This window comes from Toxorhynchites rutilus, chromosome 3 (assembly GCF_029784135.1).
Source record: "Toxorhynchites rutilus septentrionalis strain SRP chromosome 3, ASM2978413v1, whole genome shotgun sequence".
NCBI classification, from domain to species: Eukaryota; Metazoa; Arthropoda; class Insecta; order Diptera; family Culicidae; genus Toxorhynchites; species Toxorhynchites rutilus.
In genome coordinates, this window is record NC_073746.1 from 324,279,036 (window position 1) to 324,295,089 (window position 16,054).

General features: G+C 38.3%; 1 protein-coding gene across 2 annotated transcripts; it reads left to right on the top strand.

The window, feature by feature from the left end:
- The first annotated feature begins 6,553 nt into the window (after positions 1-6,553).
- LOC129779624 (mitochondrial chaperone BCS1) lies at positions 6,554-8,245 on the top strand. 2 transcript variants are annotated; one of them, XM_055787211.1, is made up of 3 exons: positions 6,554-6,650; positions 6,714-7,204; positions 7,257-8,219. In XM_055787211.1, exons 2-3 carry the CDS (start codon positions 6,742-6,744, stop codon positions 8,066-8,068), a joined length of 1,275 nt encoding a protein of 424 aa, XP_055643186.1. In that variant the 5' UTR covers positions 6,554-6,650; positions 6,714-6,741; the 3' UTR covers positions 8,069-8,219. The 2 variants fall into 2 exon arrangements, with proteins under 2 accessions (XP_055643186.1, XP_055643187.1); XM_055787212.1 differs by having other exon boundaries at positions 6,573-6,650; positions 6,704-7,204; positions 7,257-8,245.
- The last annotated feature ends 7,809 nt before the right edge of the window (positions 8,246-16,054 follow it).

A 16,054-nucleotide genomic window follows, 5' to 3' on the forward strand; every position in this document is an offset into this window, starting at 1 on the left:
GAACTGTGCTCGGGAGGTTAAAGGCCCGCAAATGTTTGAAAGCGGAACCAATGAAAACACAAAGGAACTTCGGTATGACTAATGAATAGTTAACAATAGTTAACATCGTAGTTCCGGCTCCAATTAGTATCTCGCTAACAGAGGATCCACTGATATGCTCACCCATTCCCACTTCAAACGTGAAATAGGCAGGAGCGGTTAAGTTTCATTTTAAACCATGGGTGAAATAACAGAAAGGTAATAATCGGAGGTTACATCGCATAGTGAGTTAGTGTGTTACAGTTTCATCCTTTTCTATTCGTATTTTTGTACTTGTTAGGAACCTAGTTAGTTGTAGTCAGCGTTTTCCGTGTGAAAAATCCTCTTGCATTACCCCAGTCAAACCAAATTCGAGATAAGCTCTATGACACGTGGATAAATTTGAATTGTGGCTTTCAATGTTAAAATGTGGCATTTGTGTGGTTTTCGTTCCCTTATGCACAGGAAGAGCCGTTCTTCGACCCCACGTTGAGGTTTGGATAGGACCACCTTACTAATGAGTTGAAGTGTTAACGTAGCAAAGGTTTATTGGCAAAATAGAGTATAATTTCAGGGAGACTTATATAGCTACTATTGTAACGCAAAGCCTACTATTAAGTTTCAAATGAATATCATCTCCAAGTGATTACTTCGGTTTACTTCTCAACACATACTGTCGTCAATTTTGGTGACCGTGCGGAGTACGCCTAACAATCGCGCACGAGAAGAAGTCCGTTTCGGATCAAATATCAAGCCGTGTGCGAACTCAACAGCAGCACGGCCATTCATCGCTGGGAACGGTGATAAGATGATAGATCCTCGCCGTAAATCCATGGTCGTGAGTAGAAAACTTCTTTATTAATATAACAAACATGCGCATGTAGGATAGAAGAATAAAATAGCCAAACAACTAACAAATGACACACAGTAATACCACACCGTGTGGAGATATCATGCCGATTGTGACCAAAGGCCCATCGGTTTAAAGCCACCCGTCATTAGTATGAGTGAATAGACATGATGGAAAACGCAGCGTAATTGGGCTTTTGGACGATATGTGTCGAGGGTTCGTAACCGATAAATATTAGAAGTAAATTAAAATGTATGTTTGAAATTAAAATAAGATTGTTCATCAAATGTTTCGGGAAGAGTTAGTAAGGAATGAGTTTTTGTGATAGAGTTTCTTGAATTATAGATTGATTTAGGTTGAGTAATAAATGTTGTTTTATATTTAAATTTCCAGCAGGTCACGAGTCCAGGGTTTGGACTCCTCTTCTTGTTGTAGCTTTTCCACCCCCGCTCCTGTTCTATGGAACCAGGTTCAAGGTGGGTGGGACAGACATCTTTCAGTAGGTTCAGTGAGGAGAACTTTTTAGCGTAATCGGTACTCCTTGGACCGGCCGAAGTGTCCCTCCGTGGTTCGAATTGCGGAACGCGTACAAACGGTGTCGCGGGTCCGCCCGTAGGTAAAAGTCGCGGAATAAATCGGGGCTTGGAAGAAAAGGACAAACACGTCCTCAAGTGTTGGGTGTCTCATCGCCGGCCAAAGCAAAAACACGGCGGTCGGTCTCTCTCCCGCGGGAGTGGTGCTTAAGCCAACCGCTTATTTGCTAAAACCCTCCGGGAGCGACAAGCTCGCGCGCTTTCCCGGTGTCGCAGGTTACAAACGTTTAGCGTCGTCGGGCTAATATCAACACAAAATATCGGGTACGCCTTCCTAAGATATTCACGATCACAATTTTGTCGTCCAAATGAGCCATTAGATCGTGGATTTAGAAGCAGGAAGCATGAAAATTTGTAGCAAATGACAGAGTATTTTTTTAAAGTTTGATTTGTATATGAATCAGTGGAGGCATACCATCACAATTACTAAATCAGGGTGTTTTATTAAACCAATGAGGGTTCAACAAGCAACTTAGCAACCAGCGCTAAGTCCACCTGACACAAAACAATGAAGGCGTATCCTCTCATTGTCTAGACCACGGGTTGCACTGGAACTGCTGGTAATGTTGGTGGTAATTGAGCCCCTAATGACAAGGTCACTTGCAGTATCTCAAGCAGCCTTAGAGCGAACTCAGGGCAACTGTCGAACCGCACCCCCAGATCAAAGGGTCGAACACACGGCCTAGTTTGATCAGAAATTAATTAAGAATCATTATTCGATATCATTTTGACTCGAGACATACGGTGAGTGAAACCGACACTATGGGCCTGATCACGAACATCACTTCACGGTGAAAATGGAATGAAATGCATACAAATCGCATACAATTCTTTTCGTTTTCACCCTGAAGTGACGTTCGTTATCAGGCCCTATGATTCGTAATCATTATGGGCCAGTTGTTAATATCAAAACATTCAGGAAGTGGTATACAGTTAGTTATCTCTAATTCGACATCTAGCTTATTGGACAGCATGCATGCATGCAGCATGCCTACACTGAGAGGAATAGTTAGTAAATACGACGAATTTTTTGGTACATGTTACCAATTCTCTAGTCATTTTCTACCCTACTAATCATTGGTACATATTACGAAAGGAAAATGGTAGGCACAAACGTCGAACAAACTACGATTTGTTGGTCCAACATTGGTGCAATATCAGTGAAAATTTTTCTTCTCATTTGTGAGAGATGAGAGATGTTTTTTAAAAATTATTTTTAATTTGAAAAATTCTATTTGATTACATTTAACTCCACATACTTAGAATACATTATAATAATAATATATAACTTATTCCATGAGCAGCGTACACGAGGAAAGTTCCCGTTCATCTTCCTGTTGCATCGCTCTAGTTAGCATTATGTAGGGAGTGTTGGTAGCACCAGCACGTTTCATCCGCATTTTGTTCTCTCGTGTCTCTATGAAGAAAAGAAATACATATGTTAATAATATTAAATATGTACATATGTAATGAAACGTAACATCAAAAAAATGCTTACCTCCGAATCGCTTCATCTCCAAAATAGAAATGGCGATTTGCAAAGTGCGCACATCACAGATGTTAGGTATGACAAAAAAACAATGTTACTAATGGTATGAAGTAAAATCTACGAATCTCTGGTAGGAACGTTCATTGCGTCTGACATCGCTTTTACGCAATTTTGGTAATATTTACAAAACATTTGTATAATTTACCAATGTTTTGGCTACTAAAAATTTGGTAGCTGCTTTTACTAAACTATTTCTCCAGTGTAGAATCAGTTCTAAATTTTGAAGAATTCAATGAAAATCATTGAATCATATAATTTAAATACTTGAAATCTGTAGTCCCGACGCTTAATCAAAATAATATATATATATATACACATATATAGAAATAGTTTAGTAAAAGCAGCTACCAAATCTTTAGTAGCCAAAACATTGGTAAATTATACAAATGTTTTGTAAATATTACCAAAATTGCGTAAAAGCGATGTCAGACGCAATGAACGTTCCTACCAGAGATTCGTAGATTTTACTTCATACCATTAGTAACATTGTTTTTTTGTCATACCTAACATCTGTGATGTGCGCACTTTGCAAATCGCCATTTCTATTCTGGAGATGAAGCGATTCGGAGGTAAGCATTTTTTTGATGTTACGTTTCATTACATATGTACATATTTAATATTATTAACATATGTATTTCTTTTCTTCATAGAGACACGAGAGAACGAAATGGGGATGAAACGTGCTGGTGCTACCAACACTCCCTACATAATGCTAACTAGAGCGATGCAACAGGAAGATGAACGGGAACTTTCCTCGTGTACGCTGCTCATGGAATAAGTTATATATTATTATTATAATGTATTCTAAGTATGTGGAGTTAAATGTAATCAAATAGAATTTTTCAAATTAAAAATAATTTTTAAAAAACATTTTTATTATCCCTGATGATTATCTCTCACAAATGAGAAGCAAAATTTTCACTGATATTGCACCAATGTTGGACCAACAAATCGTAGTTTGTTTGACGTTTGTGCCTACCATTTTCCTTTCGTAATATGTACCAATGATTAGTACGGTAGAAAATGACTAGAGAATTGGTAACATGTACCAAAAAATTCGTCGTATTTACTAACTATTCCTCTCAGTGTAGGCATGCTGCATGCATGCATGCTGTCCAATAAGCTAGATGTCGAATTAGAGATAACTAACTGTATACCACTTCCTGAATGTTTTGATATTAACAACTGGCCCATAATGATTACGAATCATAGGGCCTGATAACGAACGTCACTTCAGGGTGAAAACGAAAAGAATTGTATGCGATTTGTATGCATTTCATTCCATTTTCACCGTGAAGTGATGTTCGTGATCAGGCCCATAGTGTCGGTTTCACTCACCGTATGTCTCGAGTCAAAATGATATCGAATAATGATTCTTAATTAATTTCTGATCAAACTAGGCCGTGTGTTCGGCCCTTTGATCTGGGGGTGCGGTTCGACAGTTGCCCTGAGTTCGCTCTAAGGCTGCTTGAGATACTGCAAGTGACCTTGTCATTAGGGGCTCAATTACCACCAACATTACCAGCAGTTCCAGTGCAACCCGTGGTCTAGACAATGAGAGGATACGCCTTCATTGTTTTGTGTCAGGTGGACTTAGCGCTGGTTGCTAAGTTGCTTGTTGAACCCTCATTGGTTTAATAAAACACCCTGATTTAGTAATTGTGATGGTATGCCTCCACTGATTCATATACAAATCAAACTTTAAAAAAATACTCTGTCATTTGCTACAAATTTTCATGCTTCCTGCTTCTAAATCCACGATCTAATGGCTCATTTGGACGACAAAATTGTGATCTTGAATATCTTAGGAAGGCGTACCCGATATTTTGTGTTGATATTAGCCCGACGACGCTAAACGTTTGTAACCTGCGACACCGGGAAAGCGCGCGAGCTTGTCGCTCCCGGAGGGTTTTAGCAAATAAGCGGTTGGCTTAAGCACCACTCCCGCGGGAGTGAGACCGACCGCCGTGTTTTTGCTTTGGCCGGCGATGAGACACCCAACACTTGAGGACGTGTTTGTCCTTTTCTTCCAAGCCCCGATTTATTCCGCGACTTTAACCTACGGGCGGACCTGCGACACCGTTTGTACGCGTTCCGCAATTCGAACCACGGAGGGACACTTCGGCCGGTCCAAGGAGTACCGATTACGCTAAAAAGTTCTCCTCACTGAACCTACTGAAAGATGTCTGTCCTACCCACCTTGAACCTGGTTCCATAGAACAGGAGCGGGGGTGGAAAAGCTACAACAAGAAGAGGAGTCCAAACCCTGGACTCGTGACCTGCTGGAAATTTAAATATAAAATAACATTTATTACTCAACCTAAATCAATCTATAATTCAAGAAACTCTATCACAAAAACTCATTCCTTACTAACTCTACCCGAAACATTTAATGAACAATCTTATTTTAATTTCAAACATACATTTTAATTTACTTCTAATATTTATCGGTTTCGAACCCTCGACACATATCGTCCAAAAGCCCAATTACGCTGCGTTTTCTATCATGTCTATTCACTCATACTAATGACGGGTGGCTTTAAACCGATGGGTCTTTGGTCACAATCGGCATGATATCTCCACACGGTGTGGTATTACTGTGTGTCATTTGTTAGTTGTTTGGCTATTTTATTCTTCTATCCTACATGCGCATGTTTGTTATATTAATAAAGAAGTTTTCTACTCACGACCATGGATTTACGGCGAGGATCTATCTTATCACCGTTCCCAGCGATGAATGGCCGTGCTGCTGTTGAGTTCGCACACGGCTTGATATTTGATCCGAAACGGACTTCTTCTCGTGCGCGATTGTTAGGCGTACTCCGCACGGTCACCAATGTTGACGACAGTATGTGTTGAGAAGTAAACCGAAGTAATCACTTGGAGATGATATTCATTTGAAACTTAGTAGTAGGCTTTGCGTTACAATAGTAGCTATATAAGTCTCCCTGAAATTATACTCTATTTTGCCAATAAACCTTTGCTACGTTAACACTTCAACTCATTAGTAAGGTGGTCAACTTTATATATATATATATATATATATATATATATATATATATATATATATATATATATATATATATATATATATATATATATATATGTGTGTGTGTGTATATACTCTTTTTATCAACTAGTGGCGAATGATTTTATCTCCGAAATTTAGAACCAAAAAATATGTCGGCATAAAAATGCAACTAAAATTAAAACCAAAGACGAGGTACAAAACCCAGACAAAAACCCAACAAACAGTCCGTCACCGTCAATTATTCTTTTCTACAAATCCTGCCGGTCGTTTTCGTTGAACGTATGCAGACGTTTTCGTTGAACGTATGCAGACGAATTGTGATGCCGGTGTATGTGAATGTTTTCAACTTTTCAACTTTTTAAATCCAACATAAGAGCCACCATGCTTACATTTTTCGATATTTTTTACCCAAATTTGAGTAAATTCGACTAGCGCAATGTCGATAAGTTATTCATTCTGGCTGCTTGTGAGTCATCTCACAAAGTTCATCAATCGTTCATTTTTCGTGCCCGGTTCGGTTTTCAGGGTTTTCACTTTTGTTTTGATTCCAATCTTCGGCCGTATGTTTGTGTTCTCATGTTTCGTCAGTATCATGTGTTTAGCTTGTAGGTAAGTAAATGTTTACGAGGTATTAATAGAAAGACTGTAATCAATTACGTCAGACTGATACAGATTTTAGGTTTGAGCACGTTATAGAAAAATGACCATTGCCGATTACATTGGATCGTTGTCGGATAATCCCTATTTCGGGGCTGGATTTGGACTATTCGGTATTGGTGCCGGTGCAGCTCTTCTGCGTAAGGGTTTGCAAGGTAGCTTAATCTTATTCCGACGACACTACATGATAACGTTGGAGGTTCCCTGTCGCGATAAATCGTACCAATGGCTTCTTCAGTGGATTACTCAGAAGGGTGCCAAACACACCCAGCACCTAAGTGTGGAAACATCCTTTCAGCAGCGCGACACGGGCCACATTAAGACAAAGTATGATTTCATTCCCTCCGTCGGAACACATATCATGCGGTACGGAGGAACGTGGATCAAGGTGGATCGTGCAAGAGAACAGCATACGCTCGATCTGCATATGGGAGTTCCTTGGGAGACCGTGCAATTGACGGCTTTTGGACGCGATAAAAATCTATACTTTAGAATTCTGGAGGAAGGTAGTTTTTCAATAAATTGGTTAATAATTTCAATTAGCAGCACTATTTGTAGCCAGGCAGCTAGCTCTTAAAAACACCGAAGGGAAAACCATAATGTATACCGCCATGGGTTCCGAGTGGCGTCCCTTCGGACACCCTCGGAAACGTCGTCCCATAAGATCGGTTGTTCTGGACAACGGTGTAACGGATAGGATCCTGAACGATTGCCGCGAGTTTATTCGCAATCCACAGTGGTACGCGGATCGTGGTATCCCCTACCGGCGGGGCTATTTATTACATGGTCCCCCTGGATGTGGTAAATCCAGTTTCATCACTGCATTAGCTGGTGAAATCGAGTTCGGCATTTGCCTGCTTAACTTGTCCGAGCGGGGTCTCACGGATGACCGATTGAATCATCTGATGAACGTTGCCCCACAACAGTCGATCATCCTGCTAGAGGACATTGATGCTGCATTTCTTTCTAGAGAGGATACCAAACAGCAGAAAGCAGCGTACGAAGGACTCAACCGGGTGACTTTTAGCGGTCTGCTCAACTGCCTGGACGGAGTAGCGTCCACGGAGGCGCGAATCGTATTTATGACCACCAACTACCTCGATCGACTGGATCCGGCATTGATACGACCGGGCCGGGTGGATGTGAAGGAGTACGTTGGATACTGCAGTAGACATCAGCTAGAGCAAATGTTTCTGCGTTTCCACACCGGAGAGGGAACTGAAGCGAATGCAAAACTGTTCGCTGAGAATGTTATGAAGATAGGGAAGGAGGCTAGTCCGGCCCAAATTCAGGGATACTTTATGATTCACAAGATGAGCGACCAACAGACCGTGGTGGAAAATGTGCCAGCGATATGGGAGAGCTCGTGATGATTTGTTGTTCGACACATATAGACAGGAAATAATATGTAGTATTACTATGAGAATTGATATCCACAGATTCATCGGTAAAACGATTACCGTATCATCTAGAATAGACAAGCGGAAAAGAAAGTTCAGCGCAGATTTGTTTTTTTTTTCATGTTGGGTGTGAATCACTGCGTCCATTGTTTTGAGTTATTGTGATATGCCTAATTATTTCTATTACGCTTCATGTTTATCTGCTGCTTATTGATGAAGCAATAATCTGAAAGTTATAGCGAGAGAGGTTCCAATCAGGAATAATCTCTCTAATGAAATTTATAATCCTGATCGGCGACACGAACCCAACATCCTTGGGCTTCAGCTCACTCTTTGACACACATTCAGAAACTCCACAGTATGATTCTGGGCCAGTGAAAGGAGAGCTTGAACCACGTCTGGCAAGTTCATCTACTTGTTCATTTCCCTCTATACCACAGTGGCCTGGAATCCAGTAAAATTGTACCGTAAAAGGCAAATGCATTCCCAGAAGAGCACTTGAAAGCATTGAGGGCTTTATGTGCCGCTTGACTGTCTGAGAAGATGCAGATGTTTTTTTCTTTGTTGGGCCATTGCGTCCATTGTTTTGAACTATTGTGGTATACCCCTTTTTATACTACACTTCAAGCTTATCTAGCTTATCGAGATACAGTCAATCACAGAATTAAGTATATACCTCGTGTTGGTTTGTTATTTTTGAGTTTTTCGGGGTTAAAAAGTATGTAATTAAAAGTGACTCGTATTCATCGTAAAATTGATCCTTTTCTCTCTCATGTAGTGATAAGAAATAAAAATTAAATGATTACATTTCTACTTCATATTTAAAAGACAAACAGAAATCTTCAATTCAGACGTTGCAAAATTGAGTGTACAGTTCAAGTATTTCTTGTAAAGAAAATTGAAATCAGCTCAGTAATGTTAACAGATAACAAAATTCAATCTCCTAGTATTTGGAAGATTTTCCATGGTACCTTCGTATTTCCACTTGTTTATGATTTTCTTTGATGTATAGTGGGTTCTTCTGAGTATAGCTGCTACTTCCTGCAATGCCTCTCCACGACAATTCATACTCATTATCATTGTACGCGTAACAATATCTATTTTTTCCTCTAACATGCCATTTTGATAAAAACTTTTTCAAACATCAATAAAATACAAAACCCAACACTGCCCAAGCAATGGTGAAAAATTTCTCTATTGAAAGAAAAATTTTAACGCTTTCGCGTGAGTTCTGTTACAATACTAAAAAATTTATTCAAAAGTTTCACAATATATACATGGTTCCTTAAACTAAGATTGACGAGGAACATCTCCTCTCTCTCTCTTGAAAACCGATAACATATCGGTTTCGTTTAGATCATCTACCTTCCTTGTCCCTTCTTCTAGCGTATGGTAACGTGCAGTCTGAGACGGCTGCACTACCCTAAGAAAATACCTTAAGTTTATAGCACCTCGTCGGTGCGCCTATCTTATTCTTGGATTTCCCCTTTCCATCCTTCGCTCTAAATAACATCCTTTTATTTTATTACACCCTGCTGGTGTATCTGGCTGAGCGCAGCTAGGGATGGAAAAGGGTAATAAAAATGCATCCTAAATGATGCATGCATTAAATTGTTTACCGGACGCTATTTAAATATTCGTCCATTCTGAATTTATGACCGGCAATAATTTCGAACTACAAGCGTTTTCTAGCCTAACAAAACACTTGAGCTCTTACATCTTTTAATTGCCTTACATTGGTCCTTTCTAAACGTTTCTATACCTCGCTTGGAGGTCTTTTCTAAATATAATCTCAAATAGTGCTTATCTTATGGATCTCTAACTCGATTCGCGATAAGCCTCAGCTGTCCGTAACATTCCGGACTCCGTAAATCTACTACATAGATTTACCAAATTCTTCAGTATTATCATTCTTTTCTACATTTTAATTTAAATTTTTGATAGTCGTTCTACATGTTCTAAATCATATACATTTGCTTGAACATATTTCCATCTGTAGCTGTATCGCTTTATTCTGTGTTTTATTGTGTGATTTGATTTCACTCACATTATTATCTTTTCCTTACACTTACACTTACAAGTTTATACTAGAAAACATAACTTATTATTTGTTTTATTAATAATAGTATTTTTTGTTTCATTTTTATTCTGCATACAGTTATGCAAACTAATCGTAAACATTCGTAAATTTCGAATAATTGCTCTCACTAGTAATTTGATATAACCGTTAATTATATAAACTAACTTCAAGTTTCTTTTTGGAAAATTATTCATTGAGGTTCAGTGTTATATAATATTTTCCATTAAAGGAAATGCAAATTACATTTTCTTTTCTCTTATAAGATTTTCTTTCATCAAACACAACGTTCTATTTTAATGCTAAGTTATCTCGTTGCCAAGAAAGGAATCTTGAATCCAACATCCCTTTGCTAGTTGTCTTGTTACATTGCTGATATTGTTTTTCTCAAAACATCCTTTTGAAATAATTAGTCAATGTGCTAATCTTTTGGTAGTACAATTACCGTTCCTTCAGCAAGTATTAACATTAAAGTTTGTCTCTGAATACTAAATCCAATTTTAAAGCCTCAGTTCTCATGTAACTGTTCCGACTAATCATATAATACGACTGATCGTAGCTCACATAAACTTTTTCAAGTCGTTTTCTTTATGCATGCAACTCATGCTCTCATAGTGTGATATACTTTGAAATACATTTAAAAATTTCATTCAATTTTTTTTTCCTGTTACTTGTATTCAAATAACTCATAATGTCATCTACATTGTATAGTTAACCATCTCCAATCTTTCCCTCAGTTAAGACTGGAAGCTATGCTTTTAATATTCATTTGAATAATGCATTGATCATATTCTCAGCAACTCACATGCTGAGCTTCGCAAACCACTTGTTTAAAAAATCTTTCTTCAGCATCTCACATGCTGTATTTCATCAACCGACTTACTGGTGATGTTGTTACTCTCAGCAATCCACTTGCTGAGTTTTAAGCAATTCACTTGCTTAAAAAAGAAACTTTTGGTTTTGACCCCTTCAGCAAATCACTTGCTGAAGGTTAAGCAATCCACTTGCTAACAAATCAGTCTTCCAAATTCTTCATAGCTGTATTTTTAATTTTTTCTACCATCAACTAATTTACAGTTGATATCGCTCCTTTCAGCAATTCACTTACTGAGCTTTGAGCCAATCATTCGTATAGAAACTGGCTTCAGCATATCACTTGCTGCGCCATAATTTTTTCTTTAGTGGTCAATGTATATTTTTCAGCAGAATACTTGCTATACTTTTAACCCATCAGAGTAATGTTTTGAGCATTCCAAATGCTTGACGCTTGACCAGACAGTCTCTTCTTTTTTGCTCTAATTGATATTTTGGACCTTACAAGTTATCATTTTATTGGGTCCATTTTATAACGAAACAATTGTATCTTAAATTGTATTAAAGTCTTTCAGCAGCTCACTTGCTGAACTTCAAGCAAATCATTTGCCTAAAAATATTTTCTAATTAATTCAGTTAACAGTTTTGTTAAATTTCCATTTTAAGATTTTCGTCTTTATATTTTATCAAGCTTAAGATTTTCTATACTTTATATAGATATAAAGAATATCAACATATTACAAACGTTGAAAAAACAAACTTTCCAACCTCTATATTAGAGAGTTTATAGTTTTGATCTACGGTAATAATTTCCCTATCTGGGCCATAATTTTGCAAATTGCGGAAACATATAATGAAAGAATCCGAACTCATATCTTGCGCTAACTCAAGATGTATTGCTCTCGTTGTCATACAGGTAAATAGACGCCCCTAATACTTAGGAAACAGTCTTCTAAAGATTTGAAAGTTATTCAGAGCCATAATTTTTTTGGTTATAAGTAGTCCTATTTTATACGAATCTATGGCTTTTAACTATAACGATCGCATTATTTTATATGTGTTGCCCTATGACTAAATATTGTCAACATGTCACAAATTTTGCAAAATAGAATATTCATCATATTTCGTTAATGATGGTACAATAGTGTAACTCGCGGTTACAGAGTGGAAGTCGTTTTTGATACGACGTCGAGGATACTGGTAATCTGGGGTACAGTATTTATCGAGATTTCCAATACTATAATTATCGACTGAATATGATTTTCTATTGTGGGAATTATTTCTCCTTGGAAGAAATGAAGATTCATTTATAAACAATTCCTTTGGTGTTATTTCTGGCGCTACCTTCCTCGGAGGCTCAATAACACAAATCTCTATATTTGTTGAGTTTTCAAATTGTATGTTAGCATCTTGTGATGAATCATCCATCTTGATGATAACACTTTTGGTTTTACATTGGCTCCCAATTTTTGGGATGAACTTTGCACTTCTAAGGAATTTTTTAAAACCTTCACGCCAGGCTTTCGTCTTCAAATAAAATTTTGCTAATATTTTTGTTCTATTTCTGAGGACTACTTCCTCTACTGCTACAGGTGGTTCTATTTCTTCAAACCGTTTTTCAGTTGGGTATTTTATTTTCTGTTCAACAATCAGTGTTGCAACAGAATTCTTAATTAATCCAGTAGCTGGCCTTTCCCATTCTGGATCTTGAAGGTTGATAGATAGTTTTTCTATCTTAAAATTTTTAGCGTTTCCATTATTGGAATCCGCTATTTCTTTATTTGCAGATATCTCATCCGCCCTGACTTCATGCATCACGCATGGTTTTTTCTTTTCCGCCATAATTCCTCTTTCTGTGGAGGTTTTCGTATTTTCTTCTATCACAGCCCATACATCTGTGATGATACCCGTTTTGCCTATTGCGGGCAAACTATTCTCATAATCAGATTCGCGTTTTGCGACTGATATGGTTTTAAATGGCTCTTTCCTCACTGGGAATGAGCAGCCATCTTCACCGCTCTGAGGACTAACATCTCCTAGTTTTTCATTCATTTCAACTTGTATCACTTCAAGTTTGTCTTCATCATCTGAATCTTCTGACTCAGATGAATTGTCATTTTTCCTCCTCATATACCTAGCCAACTTAGGGTTCCACGGAGGAGGTGCAATTAATCTGGTTACTTTAGATGATTCAAATACTTTGTCATCTGAATCATTACCTTTCCTCCTGCAATCAACTAGATCAGGATTCCAAGGAGGAGGCATTTTTAATTGATGGCATTCCTCTGAGTTTCTAAACTCAGATTCAGAATTGCCATTTACTCGCCTATGCAATTCACTAATTACCCTAAATGGAGGCGGCTTGGTTGGCATATCCTCCTTATAATAATTTCCCCACCCACTAGGATATATGCTAGTAGCGAGTATTCCTATTAAGTCACTTATTCGCACTTTCTTCGAATAATTATATTCTAGATCTGTGCATTTGACACAGATCCACCGATCACCCGTTAGAGGGGCTTGCTTTAGATTAGTGCAACTCAAGTGGAACCATCGCTCACACTCGCAACAATAAATCATCTGTTCCTCATCAGACTCGTGACATAGGTGACAGTGACCCTTCACATTACGTGTGAAGTATTTAGTGGTAATCATCTTGTATGTGTTTTCCATATTCCTACTAATTTTATTGTTTATATTTTAATGTTGGCTCACTTGACCGTACGAATTTATTCCTTTATCATTTCTTTGCTCTCTTGGCCCCTATTTTAAAAACTCCCATGGTTGCTATCGCAACCCCTATAATTCTTAATATAGATTAATTCTATACCTGTTTTTCGATTAACTCATCTGGTGCTGGGATACTACTGCTGCTGCTGGTGCCGACTGGTTCTTGAGTGGTCCAAACCTTCTGGCTCGGATTGTTCTTGTCACTTCTGATAGTGCCAATGCTGGTGCTGCTGCATCTAATGCCACCGCTTGCTTCTGGTTCCGCTGGTTGACAGTTCCTGGTATCTCTAGCGATGGTCTCTCCGATTGTGCCGAGGATACTGCTGCTACCTCTTGCTTCTAACTCCACGACCACGTGCTGCTGCGGCAGTTGGTCATATTTATAATAACTGCCTTCTGGTACTTGAATTAACATATATTTATGTGTGTATATAGCATCCACTGCTTTAGTAAAGTTCGCGAAACGAATACACTCTTTAGGCATCCACTGCCTTAGGAAAGTTCGCGAAAAGAATACACTCTTTAGGCATCCACTGCCTTAGGAAAGTTCGCGAAAATAATACACTCTTTAGGCATCCACTGCCTTAGGAAAGTTCGCGAAAATAATACACTCTTTAGGCATCCACTGCCTTAGGAAAGTTCGCGAAACGAATACACTCTTTAGGCATCCACTGCCTTAGGAAAGTTCGCGAAAAGAATACACTCTTTAGGCATCCACTGCCTTAGGAAAGTTCGCGAAAATAATACACTCTTTAGGCATCCACTGCCTTAGGAAAGTTCGCGAAAATAATACACTCTTTAGGCATCCACTGCCTTAGGAAAGTTCGCGAAAATAATACACTCTTTAGGCATCCACTGCCTTAGGAAAGTTCGCGAAAATAATAAACTCTTTAGGCATCCACTGCCTTAGGAAAATTCGCGAAACGAATACACTTTTTAGGCATCCACTGCCTTTTGATAAAATTCACGAAAGAAATGCACTTTTTAGGCATCCACTGCCTTTGAGAATTCACAAATTCACACTTCTCGCATTCACTGCTGAGAAGATTTCACGAACATCACCTCTGGCATCCACTGCCGAGAAGAGTTCGCAAATTAACACATTTTGTACTTAAATAAAAGGAAAAACTTGCTCCTCTCTGGAGCCACCATGAAAAATTTCTCTATTGAAAGAAAAATTTTAACGCTTTCGCGTGAGTTCTGTTACAATACTAAAAAATTTATTCAAAAGTTTCACAATATATACATGGTTCCTTAAACTAAGATTGACGAGGAACATCTCCTCTCTCTCTCTTGAAAACCGATAACATATCGGTTTCGTTTAGATCATCTACCTTCCTTGTCCCTTCTTCTAGCGTATGGTAACGTGCAGTCTGAGACGGCTGCACTACCCTAAGAAAATACCTTAAGTTTATAGCACCTCGTCGGTGCGCCTATCTTATTCTTGGATTTCCCCTTTCCATCCTTCGCTCTAAATAACATCCTTTTATTTTATTACACCCTGCTGGTGTATCTGGCTGAGCGCAGCTAGGGATGGAAAAGGGTAATAAAAATGCATCCTAAATGATGCATGCATTAAATTGTTTACCGGACGCTATTTAAATATTCGTCCATTCTGAATTTATGACCGGCAATAATTTCGAACTACAAGCGTTTTCTAGCCTAACAAAACACTTGAGCTCTTACATCTTTTAATTGCCTTACATTGGTCCTTTCTAAACGTTTCTATACCTCGCTTGGAGGTCTTTTCTAAATATAATCTCAAATAGTGCTTATCTTATGGATCTCTAACTCGATTCGCGATAAGCCTCAGCTGTCCGTAACAAATGGTTAATAGCGAATTCGTTTTTGTTCAGTTTCAACCTCAGTGCCACACTAACTGCTGTCAAAACGTTTTTTTATTCAGTCAGTTTCGCACTCAGTGTCGCACTGGTTCGCCCCGAAAGCTGTTAGTTTCGCACTGAGATGTTTCACGGGTTGGCACTCGGGTTCACCAATACAACTATACCGAACTGTCAAGTTCCGAGTATATTTTGGAAAATCTAAAAATAAAAACTATGAAGATGAAAAACCTGCTGCTTTTGCTTTTGTATTATTGGAATCGTAATCCAATTCGGATTCTGATTTTGAAAGTATATTCGAGCAGACGGCATTAAGCTACGTGTGCTTTCATTGGGAGGCGAAAATAATGATGGATATTCAGGTGGAATAAACCTGCTTTCAAAATCAAAATTATGAATGAAAATTTACTTTAACGTATCGAATATTTATTTCATGTGATGAAATAAGAGTTTTTTTTTCGATATCACAGAAACATATTGAACGAAAACTGTGGC